Source organism: Danio aesculapii, chromosome 16, assembly GCF_903798145.1.
Source record: "Danio aesculapii chromosome 16, fDanAes4.1, whole genome shotgun sequence".
NCBI lineage: Eukaryota > Metazoa > Chordata > Actinopteri > Cypriniformes > Danionidae > Danio > Danio aesculapii.
Window position 1 is genome coordinate 27,466,811 of NC_079450.1, and position 26,724 is coordinate 27,493,534.

At 37.0% G+C, this 26,724-nt stretch overlaps 2 protein-coding genes across 2 annotated transcripts; one reads left to right on the top strand and one right to left on the bottom strand.

Moving 5' to 3' along the window:
* Positions 1 to 2,734: 2,734 nt before the first annotated feature.
* chtopb (chromatin target of PRMT1b) lies at positions 2,735 to 6,954 on the bottom strand. The gene is made up of 7 exons (XM_056475958.1): positions 6,876 to 6,954; positions 6,523 to 6,599; positions 5,410 to 5,560; positions 5,169 to 5,313; positions 4,959 to 5,096; positions 4,708 to 4,752; positions 2,735 to 3,672 (listed from the first exon to the last, which is right to left on the bottom strand). Exons 1-7 carry the CDS (start codon positions 6,876 to 6,878, stop codon positions 3,449 to 3,451), a joined length of 783 nt encoding a protein of 260 aa, XP_056331933.1. The 5' UTR covers positions 6,879 to 6,954; the 3' UTR covers positions 2,735 to 3,448.
* Positions 6,955 to 9,798: 2,844 nt separating this feature from the next.
* smad10b (SMAD family member 10b) lies at positions 9,799 to 25,724 on the top strand. Its single transcript, XM_056475465.1, has 12 exons — positions 9,799 to 9,873; positions 11,365 to 11,611; positions 16,845 to 17,019; positions 17,170 to 17,193; positions 17,448 to 17,639; positions 17,760 to 17,975; positions 20,731 to 20,835; positions 21,057 to 21,110; positions 21,198 to 21,381; positions 21,464 to 21,632; positions 22,660 to 22,798; positions 25,236 to 25,724. The coding sequence occupies exons 2-12, from the start codon at positions 11,375 to 11,377 to the stop codon at positions 25,445 to 25,447; spliced, it is 1,707 nt and encodes a 568-aa protein (XP_056331440.1). The 5' UTR covers positions 9,799 to 9,873; positions 11,365 to 11,374; the 3' UTR covers positions 25,448 to 25,724.
* Positions 25,725 to 26,724: the final 1,000 nt, after the last annotated feature.

A 26,724-nucleotide genomic window follows, 5' to 3' on the forward strand; every position in this document is an offset into this window, starting at 1 on the left:
TAAGGGATGTGTAAGACATTTTTATTTACGTTACAGCAGAAAAGATATCAAAAGAAGCCATTTTAAATGATAAAGAAATCTGTGTTGTTGTTTTTTAACTAATGAAGACAGCAGAAGTCAATGATTTATTTAAATTATTTACCTTGACATGTTTGCTATTACAAAATAAAATATATTGTGCTCAAAGGGGAAGTTTTTTGTTGTTGTTTGTTTTGTTTTTTTTACCCAGACACACAAAAAGGATATATTTTAGAGCAGTAATCTTAATACCGTGAAACTGTAATATTTTTATTCAAAGTCATCATACCGTCAGAATCTTATACCTAAACTGCAACCCTGTACACGTTCAGCAAAAGTTAAGTTATGTTGTGAAGATGCTGCTTTGGTCTCCAAATTACCCAGATTCCAACACAATAAATTATTAATGCGACCATGGTGGCTCCATCTCATAAACTACAGGAGTTGAAGAATCTAGTTAAGATCTTGTTGCCAGATACAACAAGACACTTAAAGTGGTCTCGCAGAGATAAATATATTTAAGATTATTTTAAATAAAAATATAGCAGTATTTATCATCTCTTTTAAATCTGAAAGTGTTCCTCTGGACATTGAAGCCAATTACGTTGAATGACACCCCTGACCACCCCTAATCTTAGTTGTAATTCTTTGACTTTACAACACCTTTTGTCACGTTCATAAAGGTGCCAAAAGTTAGACAGTCAGCTTCATTCAACCAATCCGCTTTCATTTCTGACATCATCTCCAGCTGAATGCAGTGCTGTTGGCAGAAATGCCATGGCAACCCTCATCTGGTCCTCAAAGTGGCACATTACACTCATAGTGTCTGAACACAAGACATCAGGAAAGAAAGGAGAAGAATGGCCACTCACCGATCAAATTGGCCCCTGCTAAAAGCCAATGCATGAAAAATACTGCATGTCACAGCGCACAATACAGCTTTGCTGTGACAGCTTTTACCTGTTTCCAGCTGAGAATTGTCTGAATTGGTAAACAAGAGTTGCACAGCATGTGGCATTTATGCACAGAAGTTGATACTATTTGAAATGGCTGCCATTTCGTGATCCCTCTTCTGTAAGAGAGTGGGAACGTAAAACAAGTGTGCTTAATAATTTAGGAAAACAATTAATATTGTAGAGCCGTGAGTCTGTAAACAAACAACAAATGAAGCTTTGAAACTGACAACACTGTGATAGCAGCTCAGCATGAATCACACAAAAGTAGACTACATTTACTCAAAATTTACACAAATGAACACCGACAGTCTTCCCATGGTGAGCTTAGGCTTCATGAAGGAGATCTAGCTTGACAACGAAAATTGGATTCGGACCACACAGTGTTTTTAGATGTTTAAACATACCCTAACAAAAAGGAAAAGTGTAGAAAACAGTGTGATCTGACAGATACTTTGAACAGACAATGTTTTAAACAGCAGCTTGAAGCCTCAAAGCACATTTAGTTTGAGGGTGATGTAAAGACTAAGTCTGAGGGAATAGAGGTTTTAAGTTTAAATAAAATAAAGATTTACATTCCTATGAAAGCATGGGGGAATCCTTGTGTTATTGAAGTAAAACGTTTAGCCACTTGTTAGCATTTTCAGATTTATTTTCAATCAAAGAGGTGACGGTGAAACAAGGCAGGGAGTCGGATTCTTACCAAATCGGTTAATGTTAGCATAACTGAAATATGTGACTTGATTTTGCTTAGTATTTGATAAAATGTAGGTACACATGGAAATATGCTATAATACATAATGTAGTAGTTAGCATGGCGACGAATAAGTGTGGCTGTAATTATAATCAAAATATTTAAATTTCTGACATTTTCTCAAAAAGATTATCCTTATAGATTTGGTACTGTATGTGTAATCAAAAGAAAACTACAAACACTTAGCTCCCCCTGCTGGGGAGAATTACTTATTAACATTCATTCTAGTTTGTTCAGTTCTAATTATTTCACATCCATCCAAGCTCATCAGAAACAAACTCTTATGTGACATGGGAGTCATTTTGTTTCTTACCAGTGCATTTCACCCAGAGACTACATATAGGGGATGCCATTTATCTGGACCTGTGTGAAGTTGCTGGAGTGCAGAAAAACACCCTCATCATGCAGGCAGAGACTCTGGATACTGGCTCTAATGCAGTGGGATTCAGAGGTTGAGTCATCTGATGCCTCTATAATCCAGGGAACCACACACTATGAGAAAAAGGATAAACAAGATCCAACTGAAGCATGCTCAAAACATCTTTCCCTGGGTTGGCTACTATAAAAGCACAGATCTACCAAATGACAGAATGAAAGGACAGTTTTTGGCGGAAATGGATTTCTAAAGAGAGGCCAACTCGGTTGTTTCCACAGCAACAGGAGCCTGCACAAACAATCCTGCGGTGCTGCGGCTTGACTGGTCCATAACTGGAATCGGGGGAGTACTACAAAACAAATTTCAGACAGGAAATTGTTTTATATTAGTGATACTAGCAGATGTGTTTTGATTAACGGCTCACCTTTGGGCTGGGATCCTCCAAATCATCAGCTTCAATTGATGCATAACTGTGAAAAAAGAATGGAATGGCATGCAAATAAAAATGTTAAATTTTACTTCACATTTAAAGTTACACTAAACGTACAAAAACGAAGCCCAAGACAAAGAAAGCCATTACAAAATGTTTTTTTAATTAAAGAATAGAACTTTTCTTTTTTTTATCACCACCGGTAACAAACATAAATTAACAGTGTACGCACATGCAGTCAATCTTGGAGAATTGTATCATATCGGAATGAAACACTGTTTAGAAAAATAAATGATTGCTTATATATGAAGTAGTTTCTTCAGACTAGTTCTAATGCAAATACTGCGAGTATGATTACATGCTTAACCAAAATATCACCATATTATCGGTCTTGTGGTTCTTGATACAGTTTAACAACCAAAAACATGAGGAAATATGAATGTCACCTAGTAAACACATTTTTTGTTTTATTAATGCAAACAGCTTACGCAATGATCAGCTATCAAACTTCGAACTGAGAGGCGATTCATATCCAATGAGTGCAAGCATTCATCGGAACTGCTCATCAAATAAACTGCTGAACCGTTTTCTCAGAAACAATATCATGCTGGCCTACTGAAAAAGAGTTTTCCTAGAAAGCAGCGCAAGCCTTCAGAAAGTATTCAATTCTTCTTCTGTTCAGTGTGACTACAGGACAAATAACGATTCTTGAATTAGAGTAGCAAATTGGAAGTCCAGGGTTTCGAAGCAGCAGAGCTCAGAGGGATGTAGCAACTATACACAATTAGTTCAGGTCTGACAGAGTGGATCAATAAGAACACATCACACTGTAACTGAGCAGTCCATCTGCAAGTTAGATTACATGCTCCATTAGGAATAAAGAATATGCAGTGGAGCCCAACTCTCATGCCAAGTCCTCACACTATGTGCGTCAGATCAACCTGAGCCATGTATGCATCCAGCTCTGCATCCAGATGGCTCTTGCTCTTGGACATGTACTCATCCAGCTGTTCATCCAACTGCTCCCGAGTGGCTGGAACCTGGGGGCTGTCGAATCTTACTCGGCTGTACCCTGAATATGCCTTCTTACTGATGGGTGTAAACTGACCATGGCCTGCGCACACAGGATGAGAGGTTATAGCTGAAAGAGAAAAACAGGTATGAATGAAAACAACTGGATGTACTGAATATGACTAAATCACTTAGGAGAAGTGAAATATGAGTAAACAACTTTCATTTTTAAGCTTTTATTTGTTTCATTATATATTTATAATTATAATATGTGCGTTAGTTTTGTCATTATAAATCAATAAATTGTTGTATCTGCACCCAAGTATTTTATCAACAAATAAATTGTAGCAATATTACCATTTATTTGGTGCTCGCTGACCGCAAATGAGCCAAAAGCAGACAGATTTTCAGGCATATATTCAATTCAATGTGTAGTAGGAAATATTATTGCTGTTTGTCATACGGTACATGTTTTTAGTTAATGTTGTTGGCTTTCTTTTGACAGCTTTATGGAAATCAGAAAATATTTGTATTCCCATTTAGCCCTTTTCAAGGTTTGTTGTTAATAACAATAAAAAAAATTAACCATAATGAAACCAGCAGTGCTCAAAAAAAGGTCTGTTAATCTATACAGAACAGGTACCTCAGGTACCATCAGTTTTCGAAAGAGACTGTTAGGTAGGTCTGAGGAAATGTTTGAAGAAAGTATTTAAAAATGTATTAAAAAATCAGTCATTTATTTAATAAAAGAGAAGCATTTTTATTATAAACACATTAATATAAGAATTAGCATAAGGAGAAACTGTTTTCAATAATGATAAAATAATTAATAGAAAAAGATTCAAATGTGTAAATCATTTATTAACCAAATTTTACTGAAACTAACGATTTAAAAAAAAATTGTTTAAATAAACAAATTAAGAAAGTACTATAATGAGTAGCACAAAAATAAGAGCTTAACAAACTAAACCTTTGCAAATAATATTTTAACTATTTTTCTCTATACTGGATCTTTATACAAGAAACATTACATTTAATTAACATTACATTAAATGTAAAGATTTAAAGAATGACCACATTTTGATTTCTGTGGCACCTAAAAGACTGAAAACCTGTCATGAGTAGAAGAGTGAATAAAAGTAAAACATGGGAAAGTCTCGCAAACCTTGTGCTGCTCCTGGGTGTAGCACTTGTCGAACCGCATTTCCTTCTGAAGAATTCAAACAAAAAGAAAAAGTGGACATTTATATGAAGCACACTTCATTTCAATCATTTCAGTCTGAAGTTTCATCCTACAGCATGAAAGTAAGTTAGTAACAGAACATATTTTAAGATAGATGCCAAGATGATAGTATCCAGGTTCATTCTCTCAAAGATAAGCTTTCAGATAATGGTGAACTTCAGCAGGTATTATACCTGTCATTTTAATGGCTCCTCCCTCTCTGGGTCCCATTGGTCCAGCCCAATTCACATTGCCTCCAGGCTGTTGCTGGCTCCACCCTCTCTGAACACCTACACCTACAGTGTTGACTATACCTGGCAGTCTATTCACACCTGCACACATAAACACACATGAATGTACGTGTGATTTGAACTACTGTTCATTTCATCTATTCAGTCACTCACTCTTCTTTGTACAAAATCCTTTGACCATTCCTCTTCTGCCTCTTCCTCCTCTCATCTGCCCCTGCAATCCCATCATGCCCCCTCTCCCCACGGGATGGCCGAGCCTCGCCTTCACGTTCACTTTGCACAGTTGATTATTTATATTCTGCAGAAAAGAAGAGTCACAGAAATGATTTAGTCTAGCACGCTGAGATCAGCAGCTCTGATAGGTTTGTATTGTGTCAAAGTGAATGTGTCTGACAGCTGTGTTGTGAAGGGCGGCCAGCACAGAAGGTCTATTGGCCATCTCCAGAGCCAGACGCTGATTCTTCAGTGAGGCTGCAGTCTGCTGGTTCACTGCAGCAGAGATGGCCATCACATCTGCGGCCTGATGCTTCAGCAAACTGGTGAAGCTGGAGGAAGGAGGAAAGGCAAACACAATATTTGAGCTGCACTGTAAACAAATGTATTTCTGGGAAACCTTTCAAACAACACCATCAATGGAAAATCAAACAAAAAGTGTTTAGAGGTAGATTAATTAATATAACTGTGCTCTTTGGATAAGGGGTTTATCAGAGTAAACAGCAAAAGAAAGTCCAAGGCACTCGAAAAAGTGAGAAAAATATTAAAAAGCCTTTATTGACATGGCTATTCCTATTTGGGCGAACACTTGCCTTCATCAGGGTAAAGATGGTTTTAAATTCGCACATTCGTTACCACGGTACATTGAATATTCGTCTAAAGTCACATGTAAGTATTACTTATAAACAACATTAGCACTATTTATTTTACTGTGAACAATGTACATTGAGGTAAAGTTGGTTTTATATTCGCACATTCCTTAACATTCCCTATATTGTTTACTACGCTAATTTAAACATAGGGTCTGAAACCATATTGAGGTAAAGTTGGTTTTATATTCACACATTCAGGCTTTCTCCTTAATAATATATTTTCAGATAAGTATTATTAGTGTAGTAGATAATATAGGGAACGTTAAATGAAGGAATGTGCGAAAATAAAACCAACTTTACCTCAATTGAAATCATTTGTAAATATTAGCACTATTTTTTTGGACTGTCAACAATGTTGTACTTTGATATTCATTGGCTGCTAATATGATTTCACTATTTAGAGTTTGCAAACAATACTTTTCTGGAATGATTTGTTAAGGAGAAAGTCTGAATATGCGAATATAAAACCAACTTTACCTCAATACAATGTACTTGTGATGTGAGTCTTTGACTGTTAATATGATTTCCATATTTACAATTGGCAAAGAATACTTTCTGAAAGTATATTATTAAGAAGAAAGTTCAAATGTGTGAATATTAAACCAACTTTACCTTAATATAAATGCAAGACTAAATCTCACCGGTCATGCAGAGAGACAGTGCATGTGCTGTTCAGAATGATCTTCTGGGTATCCATTGGATTCATTTTCACATCGATCTTGTGGTGTTAACGTCAGAATTTCAGTTAAACATGAAAAGAAGGCATAATGAGAAGTCATATGAATATTGACATTTAACTTTAATATATACAGGACTAATGCAAGGTAAACATGTCAAGACCGTCTTGGCTAACGTTTGTTCAGCACAAAACTGATTTGCACTAGACTAGACAAAACTTAGCAAACATCCGAACGCTCAAAACTTCAACGGAAAATGCTGTATTAAGCTACATTTACACATACTGATCATAAAAACACGTTCATTGACTTCCTACCATTCAATATAGCACCAAAACTTACAGCACCAAGACGTTTTTAGAGTAACGGTAGTTTTGGGCGAATGTTTTCTCTGCCAGGTGCGTGGAGATTGGGGCAAATTCTGACACGCCGTTGTGTGCGCCTAAATGCTCTAGCGCCCTCTGCCGGACAAACGCACATAAACGCCACAATCTATTTATTATAGTTAACAGGTCTAAATGTATGTTATTCAGAAAACTTTTTTATTTTTTCATTTTGTATTGTTATATATAATTTTATTATTTTATTTTTATAAATTGATAAATAGTTTCAGATTGTTTATCCTTTTAAAATGGCTTTCATCTTAGGAAAGTCATTGTAAACCATTTAATGATTTCTTTTTTTAATTACATTTTTTATTTTAAGTTTCTAAAAGAAATACATTTAAAACTTACATAATCTCCCATACAGAAAGAGACTTACAGATCTTGCATATGCTTTGTATTTTCTTCCCTTTAACAACAACAACTATAAAACATGAGGAGCTACAAACCTTTAGAAGATTGCCTTAATATTACATAATATTACATAATATCATAATATTACATTTAAAAGTTACAATTCAAGAAAAATCTGGGCATATTGGTGAAATATATTCAATTAATTTTCTCCAAATAGAAAAAAGTATACAGTCTGTGTTCTTAATGAAAAAGATTTTTCCATGACATTGTGTGCACTGTATTAATCCATTCTTTAACTGTAGTTGACTCTAATTTTAACCCTTTTTTGTAATTACTTTTCTACTAGCTGCCAGAAGAATAAGTTTCTTGTCTTTAATAATCCATCCATCTAAATTTATATTAGCTAAATATAAAGGTTCACAAGTGAAAGCAATCTCTACTTCAAAAATAGTGTCTAAATGTATTTTAATCTCTTTCCAGTATGGTAAACCATTTAATAATTTCAAATGCACAATCACAGTTAACAATTTTTTTTAATTAAATTGTAAAAAAAGTGAGTTAAAGACATATGAATATATGAATTAAAATCTAGTTAATATTTTAACATCCCTATAGATATTGGCTAATCATTTTCTGAACATCCAATGGCTTGACTTACCACAAATAAAATAAAGTAAAATATTGTAGTTAAATAATGCTAACTACCGATCAATCATGGTTTAGCTAAACTATCCATAGTTTAACCATCCATTCATTCATTCATTCATTCATTCATTCATTCATTCTCTTTTCGGCTTAGTCCCTTTATTAATCCGGGGTCACCACAGCAGAATGAACCGCCAACTTATCCAGCACATGTTTAATGCAGCGGATGCCCTTCCAGCTGCAACCCATCTCTGGGAAACATCCACACACACTCAATCACACTCATAAACTACGGACAATTTAGCTTACCCAATTCACCTGTACAGCATATCTTTGGACTGTGGAGGAAACCGGAGCACCCGGAGGAAACCCACGTGAACGCAGGGAGAACATGCAAACTCCACACAGAAACGCCAACTGACCCAGCCAAGGCTCGAACCAGCGACCTTCTTGCTGTGAGGCAACAGCTCTACCTACTGTGCCACTGCGTCGCCTAGATTACCCATGCTAAATAAAAAAATAAAAAGTCATATTTTTATAAACACATGCTCATGTGCAACACTTTCTTAACAAAAATCTTTTTTAAAATGAAGAAAAGATTCACCTGACAGAGGTGACAGTGCTGATGGAGTTGACAGATTTGACGGGTGTGACAAAAACCTGAATTCCTTTTTTACTATCAAATACATCAAAGACATATATTTATTATGTATTAAATGAATCATGTTTCCCAGTGATGGGTAGCAGCTGGAAGGGCATCCGCAGTGTAAAACATATGCTGGATAAGTTAGTGCTTCATTCCACCGTGGTGACCCCTGATTAATAAAGGGACTAAGCCGAAAAGAAATTATATAAATGAATCATAACAAGCAGTGAATATGTTACTATTTATTTTCACATCAAAGTTTTTTAATATTCAGATTTAACAAAATATGATGATGTTGACATCTGATGACATTTATTTCATTAACAAATGGAGTTTATGTAGGATGTATTTTTTTTATGCTTGATGCTAGAAAAAACATCTAAAGATGTTAAATAATTTTCTCAGCAATAGATGATTATGTTGATATATAGTTGTGACAGAATTATTATCAGTATAAAATATTCTAAAACATTTAAACTCAGAAACTTGTCTGACACTAAAACACTTGTCACTAAAATAGGCATATGCAGAGATAGACTGTGGTAAATGTTTTTTAGACAACTGCTCCTGATAATGACTGATTAATTAGGTTTTAATAAATGTCTGACATTATTGACATAAAATGGGGACACGATTTTGAAATCTTAACATGCACATGCCATTAAAAACAGCCTTGTTTTGATTTAATATAGTGCTAAAATTTTATATAATAATGACAAAGCTAAAATAAAGAGATAGTTCTGTTAATTTTAATAACATTTAAAATTGAAATAATTAATTTTTAATTTAATATCATCAAATATAATTGTTTATTTCTAACATGTATCAAAAATCAGGGATAGTATTTGTAGTAAAACACAAAAAGAAATGAATGAATGAAAGAAAAAGAAACTGGATATACTATAATAAAACTATGGTTTATTTAATTTAATAAACCAGTTGAGTACTCATATTTTTAAACAAAAAACACAGGTAACTCAGGCACAACGAGACTTACAGTAAATGTGGTTGAGGACTTCAGCTCTCCATTTCATTTTCTAAATGAAGTTTTGTTGAACTTTAATAGTTTCACAAGTTACTTTACGTTTGTATCGCTAGGGGAGTTATCTCTCTCTCTCTCTCTCTCTCTCTCTCTCTCTCTCTCTCTCTCTCTCTCTCTCTCTCTCTCTCTCTCTCTCTCTCTCTCTCTCTCTCTCTCTCTCTCTCGATCTGCGCGCACGTTCACGAGCCAGTCAGACGAGCGACACACACAGAAGATACGCACATGTGACACAAAACTAACTTGTAAGTACTAGTGCTTATATCTGCTTCTATACATTTATAGTTTGTGTTTCATGTATTTTGTCTTTAACATTTGTGTGGGAAACTTGGCCATACTGTCTCGGAATACCGAATAAATCAGCGTCTGATTCAGGAAGTAACTGTTTGGCATTTCCTTGACTGAAGTTAGTGATGGAGACGTCTACTGTGGAAAAGCCTATATCAAATGATTTGCATGGTCAATACACATAGTTACACTATAGAATTCTGTATTTTTATAATAAAGCTTATTTATTTGTATCTTTAATTTTAATTAATTTAATTACATTTTGACAGAATATTAGGCTCAAATTAAAATCCACATAACATGTGCTGCATTGTCAGTGATTGTTCACTATTGCTGTGAAAACTATACGTTGGTTTCAAAAGTGTTTGGACATTTTATCCACATTTTAATTTTTCATTATGACTTTAAATGTTGTACCAGTGGTTCTATTCTGGTTTCACTTGAGGACTGTGCATTGGACATCAAGTGGTGACCCAACACAATAAAATAGTTTTTTGTCCAAAGGTAAACACAAATACGTTTAACATCAGACTTTACATTAATGGTGAATTACACTAACCCTTTAACCCTGCTTGCTTTACCAAATGGTTGACCATATTTTGACTGTTTTAAATAATAGTTTACACTACACAGCATTGTTGGTTTACAAAAAAATATATTCAAACATAATCCTGATGCACTTCTACACCTGATTTTGGTTTTATAGTAAAAAAAGAAAAAAAAAAAAAACAAAAAAAGCAAACATGTTAAATATGAATCTGAAATATTTTACTTCAAAAAATAAAGATAATTTAGTATTCAAATGTTTTATTTTGATTATGTTTTTAAATAAATTGGTCTTACTCTTCATATTTTTTGATTTTTCATAGTATATGTATTAATTCTGGGACTTTAACCATAAACCGAAATATCCACCGTTTGGTAGAGGTTGATATTTTAGAAATGATGCGGGGAAAAAACTAGCAACATTAGGACTTGCAACACTTTTTTTTATTGTTGGGGCAGTTAAAGTTAACCTAGCAATATTTTGCTTGTCAAACAAAGAGAATTGCTATAAGTAAATATACTGTAATATAGTATATAATATAATATATAGAGTCATGTAGGTCAAAATGAAAAAAATGTTCTGCTATATATATTTTGCTTAATTAAAAAAAACCAGAAAGCTCTTCGTATCAGCTTACAAACAATTATGCAGAATAACTAAATCTTATAATTTGTCATTACTAGCCAAGAATTATCTTTCTCAGAAGTTCAATACAAGTTTGAAAAATCTTTAAATGTTTTTGCTTGAAAAATGTTCATGTACTGTATTTTTAGTGTACATTTTTATTGTACTTTTAATGTAATTTAATTTTCTTTGATACAATATGTTAGAATATCATCTTCAATTGATATCATTTCAATAGCAGGTACTGTAAAGTCTTTCTCTTTCTTTTCTGAAACAGTGGGAGCAGAATGTCTGTAAATGCCCCGAGCAGCAATGATGCCTGTTTAAGCATCGTTCACAGCTTGATGTGCCACCGGCAGGGAGGAGAGAATGAGAGCTTCGCCAAACGTGCCATCGAAAGCCTGGTAAAGAAACTCAAAGAGAAGCGAGACGAGCTGGACTCTCTCATCACCGCGATCACTACAAATGGAGTTCATCCAAGCAAGTGTGTCACCATTCAAAGAACGCTGGACGGACGTTTGCAGGTCAGAGAGTACCAGCTAATATCCTACTAATTTATTTATATAATACAATGCATTTTTATTACATATTGATCACATTTGGGAAAATCAGATAATGTTTGTGATTTGTTGCAAGAGGACACAGTGTGTAAGACTATACTAATTAACTGCTGAAATGTTAATTCAGCTGGTTTGATGCTGGTCTGTTTAGTGAAGCAGCACAGCCATGCAAAACTTAGTAACCAACATTATTTACAACAGGTCAGTGACTTTTAATGAAGCTGGTTGACCATGAAAGCAAGTTAAGTTGGTTAAGGATCCTTGGTTAGAACAATTGCACACCAGGTTGTACCAGCACATTAAACTTTTAGCCAGTGCTGTTTTTGTAACTATGATCGATCAATTAAAATGAAGTAAAATCTATTTTAATAATATTTTTTGATAATTGAAATAAAGCTAAAATATAAATATTAGTATTTAAAAAAAGAGCTATTAAAAGAAGAAAAAATAAGCTTTTAAATGAAAAATACTGAAATTTAGAGTACTGAAATTGTTTTTATTCAGTATTTAGTTAATAAAAGTTATATTCAATTCAATTCAATTCAATTCACCTTTATTTGTATAGCGCTTATACAATGTAGATTGTGTCAAAGCAGCTTCACATAAAAGGTCACAGTAAATAGGAACAGTGTAGATCAGTTTGTAGTGTTTAAGTTCAGTTCAGTTGAGCTCAGTTCAGTGTGGTTTAATAATCACTACTGAGAGAGTCCAATACTGAAGAGCAAATCCAACGATGCGCAGCTCTACAGATCCCGAACCATGGAAGCCAGTGGCGACAGCGGAGAGGGAAAAAAAACTTCACTAAAGGCGGAAGTGAAGAAAAAAAACCTTGAGAGAAACCAGGCTCAGTTGGGCACGACCATTTTAATTTCTCCGCTGGCCAAACGTCTTGTGCAGAGCTGCAGTCTCAGTGGCGGAGGCTGGAAGCTGGCCTCAGCGAAGACTCGTCTGTCTCTGGAGCGTCACAGGAATCAGTCTCATGTTCTCCACTCTTATACATTATACACACATACAAATAATATTATATAATATATTCATTCATTCATTTTCTTTTCGGCTTAGTCCCTGTATTAATCCGGGGTCGCCACAGCAGAATGAATTGCCAACTTATCAAGCACATGTTTTACCCAGCGGATGCCCTTCCAGCTGCAACCCATCTCTGGGAAACATCCACATCCATACACACTCACTCACACTCATACACTTCGGAAAATTTAGCCTTCCCAATTCACCTGTATCGCATGTCTTTGGACTGTGGAGGAAACCGGAGCACCCAGAGGAAACCCACGTGAAAGCAGGGAGAACATGCAAACTCCACACAGAAACGCCAACTGACCCAGCCGAGGCTCGAACCAGTGACCTTCTTGCTGTGAGGCGACAGCACTACCTACTGCGCTATTATATTATATTATATTATATTATATTATATTATATTATATTATATTATATTATATATGTGTGTGTGTGTGTGTGTGTGTGTGTGTGTGCGTGTGTGTGTGTGTGTGTGTGTGTAACAATATATAATCATAATTATACATATAATTATATGGGCGGTGCAGTAGTGCAGTGTGTAGCGATGTTGCCTCATAGCATGAAGGTTACTTGTTTGAGGCTCGGTTGGGTCAGTTGGCATTTCTGTGTGGAGTTTGCATGTTCTCCCCCTGTTGGCGTGGGTTTCCTCCGGGTGCTCCAGTTTCCCCCACAAGTCCAAAGACATGTGCTATAAGTGAATTGGGTATGCTAAATTGTACGTAGTGTGTGTGAATAGGAGTGTATAGGTGTTTCCCAGTGATGGGTTGCGGCTGGAAATGCATCCTTTCTACTTTTATTTAATTTATTTAAAAAATTTTTTTTTTTTTTATAACAGCAAACTATATTATATGTTTAATAAATAATATTTAATTATGTAATAGTTTTATTTGTTTGACTCTCATTATACAAAATATGATAGAAAACAATGTTATATATAGTTTATAGGTATAATTTATAATCTAGATATTTATTGGGGGCCCCCAGATGTCCTGGGGCCCTAAGCAGCTGCTTACCTTACTTATTGGTTAAATCTGCCCTTGTCATCTGAATCATAATGAATTTTCAAGACCATAATTACCTAAAATACATACAAAAATGCCTATAATCACTTTCACCAACATAAAACAGTCATATCACATTACTTTTCATATTTAAGACCAAAAGTCTGGCAGACTTTCACATCGGCAGCGTTTTTGAAACCATCAGCGGAGGAGAATTGAGGTATGGGTGATGTTAACATGGAAATCTTTTCTCCCAAAATAGTCATTTGAAGATTTGAGAGAGACTCAGAGAGGCCCTAGACAGAGAGTTTTCCCTTCCCCCAGCTGTAGACGGAGAGCGAGGCGGGTGGAGGGCGAGGAACGCTTGTTTTGTCTGAAACACAGGAAAGAGGCGGAGCCAAGCTTAAGCCTGTCTGTCTCGCACTCTGTGTATGTGGGAGAAAGAGAGAGACGACTGTCAGTATTAAAAGCATGAGTGCAATGCGTTCCAGTGGCACATTTATGCAACAAGTTCTGAATGTATACGTCCATCTGTATGCATATGCGCTAAACTCTTTGCTCACGTCGTACGCAGCTATTAAGGTTTGTTAGTGGAGAAATGTGATGTTTATGAAAACGAGAGAGTTCTGAGAGTTTAATATGGTGTTCTGTCTGTGTTTGAGTTTGTAAAACGTAATGGGTTTGGCAGTGGACCAGCTCTGTCTCTCTGTGTCTGTGAGCCGACTGTCTCCGCTTTGACTCGCTCAGGAAGGTCAGTCTCCAGGGTGGAGAGTTGTAAGTCATTCCAATAGCAAATGAGGTCACAGTGTGTTGCCACTCACACTTGATTTAGAGAAGATGGTATGACAGCGGAGTCAAATGTTTTTTTCTGTGCTTTTTATATTCTGCTTGCTTCTCTTTCTTTGACTTTTGCACATCGTAATGTTGTTCCGCGTGATCTTATGGTCTCTTTTGAAAGGCCTTATTAAACCATGAACAGTCAGTAATTAGATTATGTTTTGCAAGTTCTGTATGGAATAATAAAGCCTCCGCAACTTCAGGGCTGTCTGTCCAATCAGTGTAAGTATTAAACATGGCATTGAAAATAATATAATATAATAATATTAAAAATTGTAAATGAAATAATAATGTAAATTAATATATCAATCATTCATTCATTTTCCTTCGGCTTAGTGTCTTATTTATTAGGGGTCACCAGAGCAGAATGAACCGACAACTATTCCGTATGTGCATATGTTTTACACAGCAGATGCCCTTTCAGCCATAGCCCAGTACTGGGAAACACCCATACACTCTTGCATTTACACATTCATTTATACACTATGGCCAATTTAGTTTACCCAATTTAATTTCACCGCATGTCTTTGGACTGTGGGGGAAACTGGAGCACCTTATCACCTCAATTTTGTTTTCTTTTCAGGCCGAAACATTAAAATAGTACACATCAGCATAATAAGCATTTATCGAAAATGTGCATAATATTAAAAAGTTTGCCGTCATTACAAAAAAAACCTGAAGTATTGAAAAATTTGGGACTGTAAAAATGTATTAACTTATATCGTTGTTCAGTAAAGCATTAAAAGCATGTTTTACAAATCTGATAATAATAAGAAATGTTTTCTGAGCAACAATAATTATAGTAATGGATGTTTAAAAATAAGAAGTGTTTCAAATAGTTGTATTTCTCAATAGTACATAATATGCTAAAAAAAAGGCTGCCTTGTTTTAAGAGTATTACAAATCTTTATGTTTTGAACAGTAATGTATATGAAGAACATTTTAGTTCAATTCAAAATGTTATTATTCTAAAAACAAATCATGACAAATAATTATTATAAGTCCTGATGTTCATACTGAGCATGTTTCATACTAAAAGCCAATTAAACAGATGAGGCATCATGGTTTTCCAGTTGTGTTTTACATCATATTACAGCATCAGGCTTCTATTTCATTTGGCATTTAGTTATGTCTTACTTCTGTGCCAAAATCATCAAATTCATTTTTCTCTAAGAAGAATAGTTCTTTGGAACAGAGTTTGGAGTCAGGACAGAGTGGAAAATGAATACTCTAATTATTAAGATGTTTTGGGTTAGTGCAGAAACAATAACACTAAATCCATACACTTACTAACCATAGGCACACCTTGCTAGTACTGTGTTTGACCCATTTTTGTTTTCTGAGCTGCCTGAGTCTTTTTGGCACAGATTCAACAAGGTGCTGGAAACAACACTTAAGAGGTTTTGGCCTATACTGACATGATAGCATCAGGCAGTTGCTGCATATTTGTTGACATGTCCATAATGCCATTCCACCACACCCCAAAACTGCTATATTAGATTGAGATTTGGTGACTGTGGAGGACATTTGAGCAACAACAAAAAAAAAAACAGTTATTGAGCTTTAACTTTGAGACATGCCACTTATGTTATCCTGTTGAAAGTAATCACAAGATGGCCACACTGTGGTCATAAAGGGATGGAGTTTGTCTTCTTCAATACTTGGTAGGCTGTGGCATTTAAACCATGCCCAATTGGTACTAAGAGGCCCAAAGTGTGCCAAGAAAGTATTCCCCAGACAATTACTGATGCCAAATTCTGACCTTCATAACCAAATGTCAAACCAGACATTTAGACTCAACATACTAGAACTGTGTTTCCAGACTTCTGGTACCAAATTTCTGTAAGCCTGTGAGACTTATATCATTCCTAATCAACAGGAATGTCACCGGTCTGCTCTTCTGCTGCTGTAGCTCATCTGCTTTAAGTTTTGATGTGTTGTGCATCCATAGATGTATATGTTGATTGTAACAAGTAATTATTTGAGTTGTATGTATATATAAAAAGGTGGCTGGTGAATGTAAAAGAAAACCTGATTGATTAACAAAAAGGTCAAACAGAAGTCTTCCTTTTGTTAAATGTAAAAAGCTCAATCCCATGTCTAACTACACCTTAAACAAAAGGACATGCAAGACTCAGAAGATACAGTCAATTAGGAAGAAATAGCCAACATATAAATCTCTGTCAAAAGTAGTAGAATATATAACTCTTCAGATTTATGATACATGTTTAATTTATTATTCTTTACCATTATAATTATTATTGTGTGTAAACTACAATAGGTTTTTGTACTGCATGTTGAGATGAATTGTTGTCACTGCTCCTCAGGTGGCTGGACGGAAGGGTTTCCCTCATGTCATATACGCTCGTCTGTGGAGATGGCCGGATCTTCACAAGAATGAACTCAAACATGTCAAGTTCTGTCAGTATGCGTTCGATCTGAAGTATGATAACGTGTGTGTGAACCCCTACCACTATGAGCGTGTGGTGTCTCCTGGGATAGGTGTGTATGTTACTAGCTTCGTCACTATTACATTTTTTAGAAAATGTTTTGATCAACAGGCAGTAATCTAAACATGATTCCATTATATGCCATTGAATTTATCATACAATACATTGTGCTCTATTCTTTTTCTTTCTTCTTGTTCTGCAGTGGGATTCAGTTTGCCAAACTCAGGTGAGAGGAGCTCTAAATGAATAGTAGGGGACATTAGGGCTTGTGTTTCTCCTCAATGTGAAAGAATGTCTCAAACATTCATCACGGCTCTGATCGCTATGCTGCTGGCAGCCAGCCTTTAATCAGACAGAGACTGCCATAAAATGTGTCAGATCGAGACATGCAAGGACTCGCCTTGCAGTGAGAGGCATAAACAGGAGCATGAGTTTGGAGAGGAGCTCAACAATGTTTTGACACTCGTTTTCGTCCCTCAGGCAGGCTGATAAAAGAAGAGCACATACATGACTGCATCCAGTTGGAGGGTCCGTCGAGTATGACTTTACAGCATGACCACCATCCTCCAGATCACTACAGCCCACAGCCGCTGAGACTGATGTCCCCGGAGCCACCCCAGAGGACCACTTCATCTGTGACTCTCTATCCCAACCTGCCCATTTCTCCTCCCCGTGAGTACAGCAAAACTTTGATTAAGCAAACCATTTGACAGACTAATCTTAAGTAGATGAATTGTATCTTGAATTTTGATATTGACAAGTTATTTTCTATCTGTGTAACTCTTTCCAAAGCGAGCGCTCCTAGGTTGTCCATTCAGGCTGAACATCCTGAAGGTCTTCTCCAGATCGCATCACCAGCAGGACGGGCCTTGTCCACCAGCTCTCCACCTTCCACCCCAACACACAGTCATCCACCCACACACAGCCAACCCTCATCCCAGCAGCCTTCTGTCAGCCAGAACGAATACAGCAATTCCAAGCACACACAGACACAGAGCTCTTACCATAGTGAGTCATACATTGTGTAAAGTTTCTTTACTATCTACTGTAGCTCATATGGAGTGTTTGTTTTAGAACCTGGCACGTTTTCTCCATTAGCTTGGTTTATTTGTGCATATGTGAACGTGCCAATTGCTCTCAGTTCCACAACAAAACAGTCAGTCTGAGATTGCCTAAACAAACCAGCCAGTAAAATCAACCAACCCAAATCCAACAAACCAACCAAGCTAGAACCAGTCAACCAACAAGCCAGTAAAACCATCCAACTTGAATCCAACAAACCAGCCAGTAAAATAACCAACCCAGATCCAACAAACCATCCAACCTAGAACCAGTTAACAAACCAGCTAATAAAACCAACCAACCTAGAACCAGCCAACAAAACAGTCAGTAAAACTACCCACCCAGTAAAACCAACCAACCCGGTTTTAACAAATCAGCCAACCAAGAACCACATAACCAACCAACCAGTTAAACCAAACCAACCTAAAACTAGCCAACCAATAAGCCAGTAAAACAAACCAACTCAAATCCAACAAACTAGCCAACCTAAAACCAGCCAACAAACCAGCCAGTAAAATCAACCAACCCAGATCCAAAAAACCAACCAACCGAGAACCAGCCAACCAACAAGCCAGTAAAACCAACCAACTCGAATCCAACAAACCAGCCAGTAAAATAACCAACCCAGATCCAACAAACCAACCAACCTAGAACCAGCCAACAAAACAGTCAGTAAAACTAACCACCCAGTAAAACCAACCAACCCGGTTTTAACAAATCAGCCAACCTAGAACTAGATAACCAACCAACCAGTAAAACCAACCAACCTAAAACTAGCCAACCAATAAGCCAGTAAAACAAACCAACTCAAATCCAACAAACTAGCCAACCTAAAACCAGCCAACAAACCAGCCAGTAAAATCAACCAACCCAGATCCAAAAAACCAGCCAACCGAGAACCAGCCAACCAACAAGCCAGTAAAACCAACCAACTCGAATCCAACAAACCAGCCAGTAAAATAACCAACCCAGATCCAACAAACCAACCAACCTAGAACCAGCCAACAAAACAGTCAGTAAAACTAACCACCCAGTAAAACCAACCAACCCGGTTTTAACAAATCAGCCAACCTAGAACTAGATAACCAACCAACCAGTAAAACCAACCAACCTAAAACTAGCCAACCAATAAGCCAGTAAAACAAACCAACTTAAATCCAACAAACTAGCCAACCTAAAACCAGCTAACAAACCAGCCAGTAAAATCAACCAACCCAGATCCAAAAAACCAACCAACCGAGAACCAGCCAACCAACAAGCCAGTAAAACCAACCAACTCGAATCCACAAACCAGCCAACCTTAAACCAGCCAACAATCCAGCCAGTAAAATCAACCAACCCAGATCCAAAAAACCATCCAAATTAGAACCAGTTAACAAACCAGCCAGTAAATCCAACCAATCTAGAAGCAGCCAACAAAACAGTCAGTAAAACTAACTACCCAGTAAAACCAACCAACCCGTTTACAACAAATCAGCCAACCTAGAACCAGATAACCAACCAGCCAGTAAAACCAACCAACTCGAATCCAACAAACCAGCCAACCTAAAACTAGCCAACAAACCAGCCAACCTAAAACTAGCCAACAAACCAGCCAGTAAAATTAAACAACCCAGATGCAACAAACCAACTAACTTGGAACCAGTTAACAAACCAGCCAGTAAAACCAACCAACCTAGAACCAGCCAACAAAACAGTCAGTAAAACAAACCATCCAACAAATCAACCAACCAACAAAAGCCTCTTGAAAACAAACTGGATCAGTTCGGTTGACTGGTGTAAAAAAAAAGTGACAGTTTTAATCCTAGAGGTCTTTGCACACTGAAATACGAAATTTTTGTATGCATTTTTTTGTATTCATGTCCAAAAAATTTAATTAATCTTTTACAAAAACACGTAAAACATTTCAGTGTCAATTTAAGCAGTGATGCTTTGTTCTTCTCTGTCTTCTTCAAAATAGAAGAACAAAGAGGAATAGGAATAGACTACATATTGTGTTCATTCAATACTGCATAGAGAGGAAGGAGAGTTTCCCTCATTATCAAAGAGCTGCTCGGGATTATTCCGAAATGCAAAGTTTATTTCAGGAAATCAGTGGAATTTTGATACGTTGCTTGTGATACTTCACACATTTACGTACATCAACAAAACCTGAACATTATAATAGATGGTGGCCACGTTGACGTATTGGAGAAAGCAATAATATCTATAGGCAGTACATCAAAGGTATGGACACACACACAACAAACAGCAGCAGGAGAGAAGTGCTACAGGGGATCTCAACTCTCCGCCACATTCTGTCTTTATTTTATGCACTGTCATAAAGTTATCTTTCTGGGCATTCTGTATTTTGCCTTTCACTACGGTAGCTCTGAACCAAAACACATCTCAAAGTGCTTTTCATGTCAAAAATGGAAAAAATCTAACCTGATTAGATTTTTCTTTATGACGGACAAAAATTTTGCAGAAAATGTGTCAATGAGATTTACACAATGTGAGGTCGAATTTATTTTTTAACGTGTGAAATTATACAGACAAAAATTTCGGATTCAGTGAGCAATAATGTGGAATAAATTGAAATGTGTTCACCGTTGACTGTTTAATATTATCAAGACTTTTAGTTGTGTTCTTTTATGCTATTATCAGAGAAAGATTGAAAATTGGAACAACTAATAATTTGCTTTAAATTCAATTGTTTCAGCGACGACTTGGACAGGGACCAGCACAGCCTCTTATACTCCTACTGGACCACAGCAGAATGGGCGAAGTCACCAGCAAGCCCCTCCCCCTCACACCAGCCACTTCTGTATGTAAAAGCTGACATCATGTCTACACCCAATATTTCGAATGCTATATCAGTATATAAAAGAATAAAATAATGCGTAATAATTGACAGTTGTAATACTGTAGATATCTTTCATAATCATATTTATCAGAAACTATGATATACCTCTATTATATACACATATGCCCCTGATTGAATTTTAAAAGTGTTTTGTTTAAATTTTATTTTTATACTGTTATTAGGGTCTCAGCATCACACACCGACTTCATATCCTCAACCAGTCTCCAACCATCCAGGTACCACACACACAAACACCTTGAACATTCTGTATTCAAGCGATCTGCATTAACCCTATTGTATGCTTCATTGTGTGTGCACTACAGGCCCTGAGTTCTGGTGCTCAATCTCTTATTTTGAGATGGATGTGCAGGTTGGGGAGATGTTCAAGGTGCTAGCAAACTGTCCAGTGGTAACGGTGGATGGATATGTGGACCCTTCCGGTGGAGACCGCTTCTGTCTGGGTCAGCTTAGCAATGTTCACCGAACTGATGCCAGCGAGAGGGCACGGTCAGTGTGCATTCAGCATATTAATTATTCACAATCATCAATAGAAATGCAAGCTTATGAACACCTGACATCCACCCAACAGGCTTCACATTGGTAAAGGGGTTCAGCTGGAGTGCCGTGGGGAAGGGGATGTGTGGATGCGTTGCCTTAGTGACCATGCTGTCTTTGTGCAAAGTTACTACCTTGACAGAGAGGCAGGGAGAGCACCAGGGGACGCAGTTCACAAGATCTACCCCGGAGCCCTCATTAAGGTGCACCTTTATTGACATCACACCTTTTAACTGCTTCCTTCGTGCAGTTAAATCAGATGACACATCTAAACCAGAAGGAGAAAATCCATGTATTAGTGCACTGCAGATAATACATGTATTTGGAAAATCTGTTATTTCCAGCAAAAATCAGTATAGTGTAAATCATTAGGATTAACCCTTGTGTTATGTTATGGACATATTCATCAACTATAGGGTGCTTTTGAGCCACAAATGTCTCTGTATTTTAGCAAATAGAATGATGTTTGGTAAAGAATCTTACTTTGACACATATTTTGGGAAAATGCTTTGAAAATGTAAAAAAAAAATAACCTCAACAACACACTCTGGGCAAATTTACTACCCTTTTATTGCCGCATTGACTTATATTATACTTTTTTATTGCAAAGCAATGACACCATATTATTATGCATTCTTGATTGTTGGTGTTTTTTCCTTTTGGAAAGAGATGCAATTTGTCATTTTCTAATCTTGTCCGTCAGTTCCCGTGCAAAAAAAGCTTAGTTTCTGGCTTTTATATTCAGTTTTATGGAATACAGTGTGTGAGAGTATAAGAGAGACCTTTGCGTAATACTTGAAACATCTTAGAAAATCTAATTAAGCACCTCAGCTCTCAGAACATAGTAAACATATTAAGTGTATTTATACACACACACTATAATTTGCTGTTATACTCATAGAACTCCATATAAAAACCAGAGTTGTTTTTGCACAGACCTATCTAAAGGTTAAATGGTGCCAACTGATGATCAACGGTAAAAATGACAAATTTTACCTCTTGCCAACAGGGAAAACCACCAACAATCAAGAATGCATGATTATATGGTGTCATGGCTTTCCAATAAAAAAAATTGCTATTATGAAAGTCAATGGGGCAAAAACAGCCACTAACATAATGAAAAGATAGTAAATTTGAACCTTGCACAAGGGTTAACAACTAAACTGTAAAGGACTGAAATATCTGGTTCAGTTCAAGCACAGGTAAATAAATGTCATCGAACTCTTCTAGGTGTTTGATCTCCGTCAGTGTCACAGGCAAATGCAGCAGCAGGCAGTGACTGCACAGGCAGCAGCGGCTGCTCAGGCTGCAGCGGTGGCTGGGAGCATCCCTGGGCCTGGTAGTGTTGGAGGAATCGCTCCAGCCATCAGTGAGTCACTGCTCCCACAATTACTAGTTTCAATGGTATCACTATTCAAATGTTTTCAAACACAATTCTTCAAACCCACAGACCAAGCTTTTTTATTCTGTGCCAGTCTTATTGAGTTTGCAGTACACAGCAAAATAGTGCCAAGAAAACGTAGCTTTCTGTTGAGTTGTGTCCGCAAGCTGCATGCTAACATACAGTATGACTTCTGTAGTTTAATACAAGTACAAATGACTCTGGGTTTTAGGAAGAACATTAACAACATAACAGCACAACCAGCGTAGTCGGATATACAAAAAATTACCTTATGAGCTGGTTCTTTTAAATGAGCCAAAAACATACAACAAACCCATTGTAGCCAGATTCACAAACAAATGACTCTTATGAAGCAGTTCTTTTAAATGAATCAAAAACATACCAACCTAGTGCTGTCTGATTCATGAACAAATTACTCTTTTGAACTAATTATATGTAGTAAATCAAAAGCTTAAAGTGGCGCAGTAGGTAGTGCTGTTGCCTTACAGCAAGAAGGTCGCTGGTTCGAGCCTTGGCTGGGTCAGTTGGCGTTTCTGTGTGGAGTTTGCATGTTCTCCCTGCGTTCGTGTGGGTTTCCTCCGGGTGCTCCGGTTTCCCCCACAGTCCAAAGACATGCGGTACAGGTGAATTGGGTAAGCTAAATTGTCCGTAGTGTATGTGTGTGTGAATAAGTGTGTATGTGTTTCCCAGTGATGGGTTGCAGCTGGAAAGGCATCTGCTGCATAAAGTAAATGGTGGATAAGTTGGCGGTTTATTCTGCTGTGGCGACCCCATTTTAATAAATGGACTAAGCTGAAAAGAAAATGAATGAATGAATGAAAGACAATATATAGTGTATAACTGTAGGTTAACTATGTTTATATCCTGCTCATCCTATACACGACTCCTTAACTTTTCTGATTTTGACTAATGCAATGATGTGCACCTTTTGTAGAGCTGCTGTGAAAAGCACTATACAAATAAAATTGAATGGAATTGAATTATAACATAAAACACAGCTTTTCTGATTCATAATCAAATGACCTGATTCTTCTGTTTCTTATTAATGAATTCAACACATGCAGCTTGACCATTGTAGACCTGACAAAATTCTTGTCGCCAATCTCAGTTTTATGAGCAACAAATAATAACTGGACTTCTAGTAGATCATTTGGAAAAGTGGCAGAAGGTAGATTTATTCCGATGAATCATCTGTTGAGCAGCATCCCAATCATCACAAATACTGCAGAACACCTATTGGAACCTGCATGGACCCAAGATTCTCAGAGAATTTCAGTCAAGTTTGGTGAAGTAAAAATCATGGTTTGGGGTTACATTCAGTATAGGGGCGTGTGAGAGATCTGTGGAGTGGATGAGAACATCAACAGTCTGAGGTATCAGCATTTGTGCTGCCCATTACATAACAAACCGCAGGAGAGGGCAAATTCTTCAGCAGGACAGCGCTCTTTCTCATACTTCAGCCCCCACATCAAAGTTCCTGAAAGAAAAGAAAGTCTAGGTACTCCTGGATTGGCCAGCCCAGGCACCAAAGCTGAACATTATTGAGCATGTGTTGGGTAGGATGAAGGAGGAGGCATTGAAGATGAATCCAAAGTATCTTGATGAACTCTGGAAGTCCTGCAAGAACACTTTCTTTGCCATTCCAGATGACTTTATTAATAAGTTATTTGAGTCTCTGCAGAGATGTATAGATGCAGTCCTCCAAGCTCATGGGAGTCATACACAATATTAATTCCTTTTCCACTGCACCATGACTTTATATTCTATACTCCACATTATTTCTGTTAAGTGACAAGACTTTTGTCTAAGCAAAGTCAAACCCTACTGTCCTAATTAAAGAATTAAAAATCAAGGCATGATCATATTTTATTTTGGTAAAATAAGCTTAATCTAGAGGCATTTGCCTTTTATATAAGCCACTTCTGATACCAAATAACCAACTAGAAGTCAAGATATTATTTGTTGCTCCTAAAACTTGGATAGGTGACAAGACTTTTGTCAGGTAGTGTATAGTCTGATTGACATAAGAGCTGATTCATGAATAAATAACTAATACAAGCTGGTTGTTTTAGTTAAATCAGATTCTCCAATAAATGATTCTTATGAATCAGTTCTTTTTAGTGAAAAAACATAAATTGCAACCAATGTAGTTTGATTAAAAAATAGCTGACACTAATGAAACTTTCTTTCTTGTCATGAAAAAAATACAGCTTGACCAGTACTTTCTGATTCACAAAGAGAGAACTCTTTATATTTAGTCCTAAAATTTTTGTAATGTGCCAAGCTAGATTACAATTGCTGAGAGTGAATTTCATGAATTGAATCTTGAGCCAGTAAATAAGAATGGAATCACATCATATGTCCAGCCCTACTCTTACAGATTCTTCCTCATACACTTTGGCAGGTCTGTCCGCTGCAGCTGGGATAGGTGTTGATGACCTGCGTCGCCTGTGCATCCTGCGCCTCAGTTTTGTGAAGGGCTGGGGACCCGACTACCCTCGACAGACCATCAAACAGACACCGTGTTGGGTGGAAGTTCATCTACACCGTGCCCTGCAGCTGCTGGACGAGGTCCTGCACACTATGCCCCTCGCTGACCCTGGACCTGCCAACTGACCCACAGACTGCAGAATAACAAGTTCTGTGACAAAAACATGGAGGTCGACAGACAGAAAGAAACCTGCACAGGCAAAAAAATGACTCATAATACCAAACACACACATAAGCCATCGTGCCTTCACAGACACAGTGTTTCCACAGACTTGGCCAGCAAAGTGCCACTGAACTGACCAGTGTTTAGTCCTGTCTTGGGTATTGTTGACGAGGTTGTCATGGTAACACAGACCAAAGGCCCCACTGATGAGTAAACACTAAAAGTCCCGATGTACTCAAAGCAGATTTTTTTGTTCTTCATTTAGTGCTTAAAGAGTGTGTAATTCTTGTGCAATGGTACAGCGAATACCCACCCACACTGAATTTACAATGGTGAGAAAATATCAGCTAAGAAAGCATCTGTTTGCAAGATTCTGCAGTTTAGCGCTACTGTCAAGTCTTGCCATACTTATTTATACCTAATTATAATTACACTTTAATTTGTAATACAAAGCAGTTTTTTACAGTTTAATTTTACTTGTAGAGCCACAGACAATTATACAATCACCACAGGCCAATAGTAGGTTAAAGCTAGGGCTGCACGATTTTAGAAAAATCTGATATTGCAATATTTTATTTTTCATTCATTCATTTTCTTTTCCGCTTAGTATCTTTATTAATAGGGTCACCACAGCAGAATGAACCGCCAACTTATCCAGCATATGTTAAACACAGCGGACGCCCTCCAGCTGCAACCCATCACTGGGAAACATACAGTACATTCACACTCATTCACTACCGACAATTTAGCTTACCTAATTCATCTGTACCACATGTCTTTGGACTTGTGGAGGAAACCGGAGCACCCAGAGGAAACCCATACAATCATGGGGAGAACATGCAAACTCCACACAGAAACGCCAACTGACCCAGCCAAGACTCGAACCAGCGACCTTCTTGCTGTGAGGCGAAAGCACTACCTACTGCGTCACTGCGTCCACCTTCAAAACACTAATTGTTATTCAATTTAAAAATTGTGAATTCACAATTTAGCTAACAAATTTATTTGAACAATACATTTCAACCAATAACGTTATACATTCACAAAGGCATTTTCTCCAAGACTAGCAATTTTTTAAGTTGTATTTTTTTGTAGGAGAACAGCATAATGGGTCATTCTTATTTTTCTGGTTGCCAGGAGTTTCAAAAGTCAACTTTGGGTGAAACCAAAAATTAGTCAGCGGTCCAATCACCATGGAGGAGGAACACCAATCAGATCACAGCATTGTTCATAATAGTTT